Raw genomic sequence first — 8,743 nt, 5'->3', positions numbered from 1 at the left:
ATTTACATTTCATAAAAATGAGTTTTGAAAAATTACATCAACGCCAGTTAGCAGGTCCAAACACATTCCATAAATCGTAAACGCATGAGCCATTTTTACTAGAACCGCATCGGTTTATCATTGGTGGATTTCCTACAGGGGTTGCTTACTACTTGCTGCTTTTGAATTCAAAATTTAAATAGTAGAAGCAAGATGAATTGAGTAGAAGAAGCAAGGCACATTAATATGCTTTGAGTAGAAGTAGGTATGTATATTAAAAAAACGCATCGTACGACAGAGATATCTATATGAACGCAATAAAACTTAGGTATTCTTTTCTAAAGTACGAACGATGCAGAAAACACTTGTTGACTAACTAGAAAGAGATAAACAGAAAATAAATAATTTTTTGCTCCTCAACACACAATCATTCTATCCCCCTTTGGTCACATGATTTGCCAAGGTGAATATAAATAATTTTCTGCTCCTCTACACACAATCATTCTATCCCTTTTTTGTCATGTACTATGCCAAGTTAGGCTATCTATTTCGCTGATGTGAAGAGCTAATACATTTACTTTGCAATTTTTGCTGATCAACTACCAACTCAATCGCAGTGGTTCGGTAAACTAAATAACAAAAGTATTGATTTTTATTTTTTACATACAACTGAACGCTATGTCAGGGCCTTTTAAAAGAAAACTGACAATCCCAACGAGTTCCAAGGCAATTAAAATAACGCTGGAAAGGGACGCGCCACCATTAGTAATAGCTAGGGGCACTGCAGCGGCTACCGTGGTGCATACACCAACAAACTTGGAAACCATGGTACCAGCTGCCAATATAAACCAGACAAAATACAACGTCGCTGGCTACACGGTTGGCGCATACGCGACTGCGGTTACTACTACACCATCAACATCGGCAGCAGCGACAACGTCCGCTGGTCCAGTACGGCTGCCGCGGTCGAAAATCAAACGAGTTGCGCTTTATAGTGGTAGTGCTACAAAAAACGATGAGGGGACAGCGCCAAGCCCGACAGTGCCCCCTCCTAATATAGCAAAGGTAGTGGCAGCGTCAGCTGCAGAAGTGACGTCGAAAGCAGCGACAGATGACAACGATAGCGATAACGATGAATTGCATATGCAGAAGAGCGACTCGGACGAAGATGGGTATTCGAATATCGATTTTTTCGATGACAATTACCAACTTATTGAATGTAAGTTGAATAGTTTTTATTTTATTTTTTTGAAAATTCCTTTTCATATCAAATATTCAAACAGTATGCGTTGGTATCTAAGAGCAAAGCTGCATTTTCCCTTATTTAAATAGCCAGAATTTGGCACAGCGTAAATATTTGATATGACATGGAATCTTTGTCATCTAAAATCGCCCCTAACACACTTATTGATCTTATTACGGATACTCCTTTTGATTATATTTGCATATAACCAGCCGATGAATCCGTAGATGAATTCGATCCAGTTTGGGGCCATGCTTTAATGCAGCCCAGCAAAGTTTTTAATTTTAATGGAAAATGTCAAGAAAGCCTTACAGACGACTCCATATTTGAAAATCCGATTTCTTATTTTGATATGGTGCTTGGGCCGAGGAGAGAGTTCTTCACAAAGTTGGCGAATAGTTGTAGCACTCGTGCTGCAAAAACAATCGCAAACAATTCGGGTTTTCATAGCTTCACAGCGAAAAAATTGCAAATATTTATTGGAATTTGCTTGCAAATGAGTTCATTCAGATTATTTGAGATAGAACAATACTGGAGCGAGACCGATCACTTTGGCTTTGACGGGTTCGGCGATAAAATGAGTTTGGAACATTTCAGAATGATATTGGATGTATTAAATTTTGATATGTTTAAGAAGTCCTACAGTTCGGCTCGTAACCCGAAGAGTGGTAAATTAGCAAACATTCTTACTGACATTAAGCCTCTATTGGACTACTTCAACAAGAACATGGAATCGGTTTACTCCTGTGATCGCCGGTTAATTTTAGGCGAACCTCTAATATACTGGAAAGGCAAATTCAACTGGTTGAACGAAGTGCGGGACAAGTTTCGTTGCAACGCAGTCACTCTACACTTTTTGACTGAACCATCTGGAATGCTTTTAAAAATAGTGCCCGATTTAGAGGAGTCAGAACGAAAACAGTTCACTCGTAATTCGAAATCACTTGCTCTTCAGCGGTCAGCAATTGTAATGGATCTACTAAAGTCAAAATTGGGAAAAGGTAATAAAATTAGAACAATTAATTGCACTGTGTATACATATGTATTTTCTTAGTGTACAGTTAATTAATTGCTTTATGTGCACCGTTTTTCTGACAGGTCACTTTGTTTATGCTTCTAAATACTACAGCAGCTATGCACTTGCCTCGGCTTTGGCTAAACGACAGACTTATTGCACAGGATTTTTGGATTGCAACCGTTATGGCAATAGCAAGGAGCTAATACTAACAAGGCTAGACAAAGGAAGTGCAGTTGCCAGATATGCTGGCGACGTATTGATGGCAAAATATCGACATCGCGAAAACAGTTTTTATTTTTATAGCACCAATTGTGCGGACATTTTTGCAAATGGGGAAAAATCTGAGGAATCATCTCTTGTGGATGTAGTAAGAGAGCTGGAGACGCTTTTGTGCCCACCATTGAATATCCGGTTAAAAATGCAGAATTGTCAATTGTTATTTCCTTGCAACGAAATGAAGTGGGACAAACGATTGATGATCTACGTGATAAATTTGATTGTGTTAAACGCTTATATACTCTACATGAATCAAATGAGTTCCAGAAACATTCAATCTCCTATGCGATACGAGAAATTTCGAGAAGAAGTTATAAAGTCATTACTGAATACAAATTTGAAAAGCGATCATATTATTCTGATTTTACCACCCATCGATGGCAAGGTTGCGAAAAAGAGATGCCAGATTTGTCGCAAAGGTGGTCTAACGACATATTCAAAGTATTCTTGTAAAATGTGTCCGGGAATGCCGGGATTGTGCGAAACGCCCTGCTTTAAGATTTGGCATGATCAACTCAAGAAATCGACGACGGCAACCAAGCTTCGTGGAGCAACCCAAGTAATTTAAGTACATTATGAAAATTACGAATATCGATAGTTTAGTATAGAAAGACCTCATGTAATATTTTTGTTTCTTTACAGTTTAGTTAAAAGAAAAAACTTACAAAAAACCTAATTTTTAGCCATTTGAATGTTGAACTTTATTATACTAAAATTGAATGGGCTACAAATGTGCATAGTCAAAATATTTCTAAGAAATTTAATTAAAAAGCTCGAGATTTTTACGAAAGATTGTTGACTTTTTTTTTAATATTGCCCAAAGTTTAAAACTGGGATTTACATCGTTTTTGTTAAGGAATGAACTACTTATAAAAAATTTCTAAACTAAATAAAAAGAAAAACTTGTCTATATTTGGTGCGCCTTTAATTTTTTCGACCACTGTATCTACATACAAATGTATGTGTTTTTATGTATAAACCAAAATCAAGATGCAGTTGTATTAAACTACACATGCAATAGCAATTTATGCCCTGTATGCAGCTCACGCCATTTTATATGGAGTTTTTGCTTTTCTTGAGAGCTGCATGCAGGCTTTTAAGAGGTAAGATACAAATCCACACAAAACAGTCTACCAAAACATGCACTGCTCTTCCATATTATCTCTTTCTACCACATTTAATTTATACATATGTATATGCCAAAAGGAGACAGTCAGAGGGGCACAACAGCCAACAAGTTTATTTAGGTACGGCAGTAAAACAGCAGCAGGTAGTCAAATGGCCTATCCATGAGTACTGTCGCGGGAAAGAGAAATTCTCAAGCGCACAGCATTGTCCTTCTCAACGTAGAGAATAAAAGAGAAAAATGCAAAAACTTACCAACCGCAAATAATTTAAAACATACATCTATTTCGTTTCGCAATCTTTTAGTGTGGAAAATATAGCAAGCCGGGGTGATATTATTTGCGAGCTATATAACATTTTTATTCACACAAAAAAAAAGTTGGTTAAGGCAAATAAAGAAAATACAAAATAATTTAAAAGTAATGATACGCACAAGAAAACGTCATGCCTCAGCAACAACGCAACAGCTAGAAGGCGCTGCAAACAAAAGCCGAACGACGCAACCGGCCGCTGCGCCATCGGTAGCGCCGTCTGTCTCTCAGTTATCGACAAATGAAAGGAACATGGCAACAGCGGAAGGCGAAGAGGAGGAGTGCATCATTGACGATATTAAACTCGATGTTTATAAAATACAACAACAGTGGTTGAGCTCAGCGGCAGAAATTGCGCCAACGCCGACTTCGGCGTCTACGTCGGCTACTGTAGCTAATGCCAAAAAAACCATGATTGCCCAGCGGCCGGCAGAGAATTCAGAAGGCGTATGTTTGTTGGGTATCGATAAACATGATGGTGGTGGGATATCCGCTTCGCTGCGAGACGACTGTAGTCAAAATATCGAAAAAATAAAGTCAAATAACGGTGATGGTGCACAATCGATGAGGTTAAAGTTGAAACCAGCGAGTGTGATAAACTCAGAATTCAATTTTGATGCCGACGAATTAGATATGCAGGAAACCGATTCGGATGAAGAAGGGTGCCCGGATGTTAATTTTGAGGAAGAATTTGAGTTAATAGAATGTAAGTAAAATATGATTGCAATTAATTGCCCATCTATGTATAATATGTAGTGTATGCATGCATAAGTATGTATGCCCTATAAACATTCGGACTCATTTTAGAGTCAGAAAAGTCTTAGAATTCTGAGTTCTAACCCTCATTATGAGCTCAAAAAAAAAAAGAGTCGGAAAAGAGCGTACCTCCCTTATACGATTTTTCCTCGGCACCCTGAATTACTTTGTTTGCTTCCCTAATTGTGATCGTGAAGTACCCCATTCCAACAAACACAATCTTAAATTCCATTTGACAGTTTTCGGTCTCTATGTTTTATTTTTTCTTCGCTATAAAATTTATAAACTGCCGTAATAAATTGGTGATGTACACATGTACGTATAAACTTTACTTTTAGTACTCAAATTACCACCAAATTCGGTAATTCGGTATCAAGATTTTGTTTGGCGAATTACGTAATTCGAGGGGTAATTGGAGTGCGAATTACGAATGAGAGCGAACTACGTGATTGGGGTGGCGTGCGAAAGCCGTATTTTAGAAGGGCACGCAGACCAATATTTATTTATTTTAGTCGAAGTTAGGAGTCATATTAGAGTCTGATATATAACGCTTTTCTAAGTGTTAAAATTAAATATTCTTTATAACTATGATTATTAATATAGAGTCCGAATTGAGTGAGCCCGGTTGACTTGCCTCAGAATCATATTTATAGCGAAAGAAAGCCTCATTTTAGACTTATAAATTGTGAGCACTCAGAAATTATTTAAAGGGTATGTGGTATTCTGGGTTTTGGTATAACATGGAACATCCAAAGGTTAATCAAGTCAATCCAAAAACTCAAAATTGGTAAATTTGCACATTCATGCTTCTGGCATAAGGGGCACCTATTTAATATTTCTAGATTTTGTCACCAGGTTTTGGGAAATCGAGATTGAAGTTTGGAACGCAAAGCGCGACGATAGATTTTCTCCAAAGGCTCTGGGAATGTTACTAGTTGACGAAATTCTTAATTATTTAATTTTTATTATTTATTGTTAATTACACTGGTTTACAGCAAATATGTTCTATGGATGCCACTATCCAATTTCTATGTAAATGTATACATTTGTCAACAATTGTAGAGCCACTGTGTATGACATGCGACAAAATTAGATACAAATTTCTACTAAATATCTAAACACCTTATGAACTCCCTAAATGTTTCATTCTGCTTCTAATAGAAACAAATAGCAAACAGATCTACCTACAGAAGAGAGATGCTGATAATCGCAGGGCAAATAAGTGAAGTTTTTAGTCGGTTTTATAGACTTGAGAAGGCAGTATGTTCTACCATTTTAAAGTTATGTTTCGTCATCCATAATCTCAAGGTAGGCAATAGAAAATTAAAATTACAAAATAAAAACGTATCAGGAACATTTTTTCCACCAATTTAAAAATATAGCTCCACCTTCTACTACCTTCTTCAGCAGATATTTTAATCAGATTTAAAGGTCATAATGCAAAAAATTTGTTTATTGTTTTGCACAATTTTGTTCGACAGGCGAAGGAGACATGGATATGTACGCTCCAGAATGGTCAAACAATTTGGATGGCCAACGAAAGGTGTTTATAAACGAAAACTACAAAGGAATTCTCGAAGGCGCTCCAAAATCTAGCTTTTCTACGTACTATTTTTACAAATTGTTGGGTGGTGATGGATTTTTCAAAAGTTGGTCTAAATGTTGCAATAAACGTGCCACAGAAGCCTTTCATAGCACAACCCACTTCGAGGAGTTTACTTCAAAAGAAATGAGCATTTTTTACGGCATCTGCCTACAAATGGGTTCATCACAGCTTACGACATTAGCGGAATATTGGGAATGTGAGGCACATCATGGTTTCGGGGGTTACTCTAGAAAACTGAGTTTGGACCGCTTTTTGCAAATACTAAAATTTTTAAGTTTCGAGAGTTTGCTGCCTGAAGAGAAGAGCACTAAAACGGACGATCAAAGTGAGGAAAAATTTGTTGATTTGAAGCCTATTTTGAAATTCTTCAATGAACGCATGGAATCTGTGTACAACTGCGGCCGAAGAATAGTCTTGAATGAGCCAATTATGTATTGGAAAGGCAGGCTACATTGGGCGAATGATATGAGTCAGAAGTTTCGCAGCAATGCGGTTATGCTGCATCTCTTAACTGAACAATCCGGTTTAGTACTCAAAATATTGGTCGATTTAGAAAATCCACAAAGAAAAACGGACTCCCATAATTCAAAATCGTTTCTTGTTCAACGTCTGTCTATTGCGATGGAGCTGCTCAGCGAGAAATTACATAAAGGTAATAGTGAATTTTCTTGTTCTGTTTCATTTATGAATAAATCTCATTTAAACCCGCTTAGGACATACTGTTTTCGCATCCAAATATTATGGCAGCTATGCACTTTGCCTGGAGCTGGGAAAGATGGGTACCTATTCCTCGGGACTTTTGGAAATACAACGTTTCGGTAATAGCAAAGAATTGGCTCTGAAGAATCTGAAACAATATCAGTCTGAAATTAGATATGCGGACTTCATAATGATGGGGAAAAGCCGGCGGCAAGAAAAAAATATTTATTTTTATAGTTCAGACTGTCTTGTCACGAAATACATTCAAACGCGTCGAGGGCTGAAAATAGTCAAAGAGATCGACTGGCAGTTGAAAACAGCACCGAAAATACGCGCGTACCTGTTAGATTACCAGTTGGCTTTAGAACGTACTGAAATGAAGTGGGATAAACGGTTGATGATCTTTGTCATGCACCTGGTTTTATTCAACGCCTATCTCTTCTTCACTACGCACGCGCAAAGTGGCACTCGTTCGAGATCTTATCAAACGTTTCGACAAGAAATAATCACATCTTTATTGAATCCAAAATTTGATTTGGACAGCGCTGATGACAATGACCTCGAGCTGAGCATGTCAGAAAGTAAGCTACGAAAAGGTTTCCCAGATAAGTCTCGCGCGCCACAATCCCTGAAGTTAACAGAGCACCTACCTATAGATGTACCTAATTTTAATGGACAGCGGGTCAGGAAGCGTTGTCGGATCTGCGACAAAGGCGGTCTTAAGACCTTTTCGAAGACTTGCTGTGGAAAATGCCCGGGGATGCCAGGACTCTGTGTAACACCGTGCTTTAAGATGTGGCATGGTCAGATGCAAAGCACAAGCGGCCACAATTGAATCTAATGGAAGTAGTTATTGCTTAGTGGTAGAGTCCGAAAAATTACATGTTATAGCGTTTTCTTTTCTCGAAATATTTTTGCATTTATTCTGCCCTTCGCCAGGGCTGTTAAGTTTTCGTGTTCTTTTCTCTGAATCTTCACATGCATATTGGGTGCTCTTTCTTTAAAATGTTGCTTCTGATAATGTTGCCATATAAGAAGGTGACATTTTTTTTCGAGAAGAGAAAGCGTCATTAAAAATTGAGAATTCGGAACCTAATATTCTACTGTTTAAATAAATATCCTTTGAACATATTGAGCACAATAAAAGACAGCTTCACAAGCAAATTTTATACTTTAAATAGATAGATAATTAATAGAGGTATGCACTGCGACCAATAGGTCTATTGTGCCCTAAACCATTTACAGTACCTCATCTAATCCTAGTGAGCTCAAAAATTTGAGGAGATCCCCAGGGATTAGCGATTGTATTGCTTCGTCACATGGCCAGTAATGGCCCAGGTACCTCTCCCGTCTTCTCGCGACCGCCTCGCATTTGCTAAGCAGGTGCACGGGAGTCTCCTCAGTCACGTCGCAGAAACGAAATAGGTCGTTTGACCAGATCCCTAGCTTGCGTAGGTGGCTTTAAATAAAAAACTTGGTGTTTTTCAAGTTGATCTACAATATATAAATTTTTATAAAGTAATAAACATTTTTTTATAACATAACAACATGGTGTCTTGTCTTGTCTATGTAAAACGGTGTATCATCTTTGCCTCAAATATTTATTGGAATTTATACTCATGGGGTTCACAAAGAAGAAGTTGATATTCACATACATATGTACATTAAGATGCCTCAGGAAAAAAAATTGTTCCTTCGTCAAGCGAATCAAGAAATTTTTAATTTTTATG

General features: G+C 37.6%; 2 protein-coding genes across 2 annotated transcripts; both read left to right on the top strand.

The window, feature by feature from the left end:
- The first annotated feature begins 552 nt into the window (after positions 1–552).
- LOC118752449 lies at positions 553–3,182 on the top strand. The gene is made up of 3 exons (XM_036487366.1): positions 553–1,198; positions 1,435–2,223; positions 2,321–3,182. The coding sequence occupies exons 1-3, from the start codon at positions 658–660 to the stop codon at positions 3,082–3,084; spliced, it is 2,094 nt and encodes a 697-aa protein (XP_036343259.1). The 5' UTR covers positions 553–657; the 3' UTR covers positions 3,085–3,182.
- Positions 3,183–3,261: 79 nt separating this feature from the next.
- On the top strand, positions 3,262–8,195 carry LOC118752448. Its single transcript, XM_036487365.1, has 3 exons — positions 3,262–4,658; positions 6,190–6,966; positions 7,028–8,195. The coding sequence occupies exons 1-3, from the start codon at positions 4,064–4,066 to the stop codon at positions 7,846–7,848; spliced, it is 2,193 nt and encodes a 730-aa protein (XP_036343258.1). The 5' UTR covers positions 3,262–4,063; the 3' UTR covers positions 7,849–8,195.
- Positions 8,196–8,743: the final 548 nt, after the last annotated feature.

The sequence above is a fragment of the Rhagoletis pomonella genome, unplaced genomic scaffold, assembly GCF_013731165.1.
Source record: "Rhagoletis pomonella isolate Grant_MI unplaced genomic scaffold, Rhpom_1.0 Rhpom_scaffold_01513, whole genome shotgun sequence".
Classification (NCBI taxonomy): Eukaryota; Metazoa; Arthropoda; class Insecta; order Diptera; family Tephritidae; genus Rhagoletis; species Rhagoletis pomonella.
The sequence above is the reverse complement of the archived record's forward strand: the minus strand, read 5'-3'. Positions and strand labels throughout refer to the sequence as shown.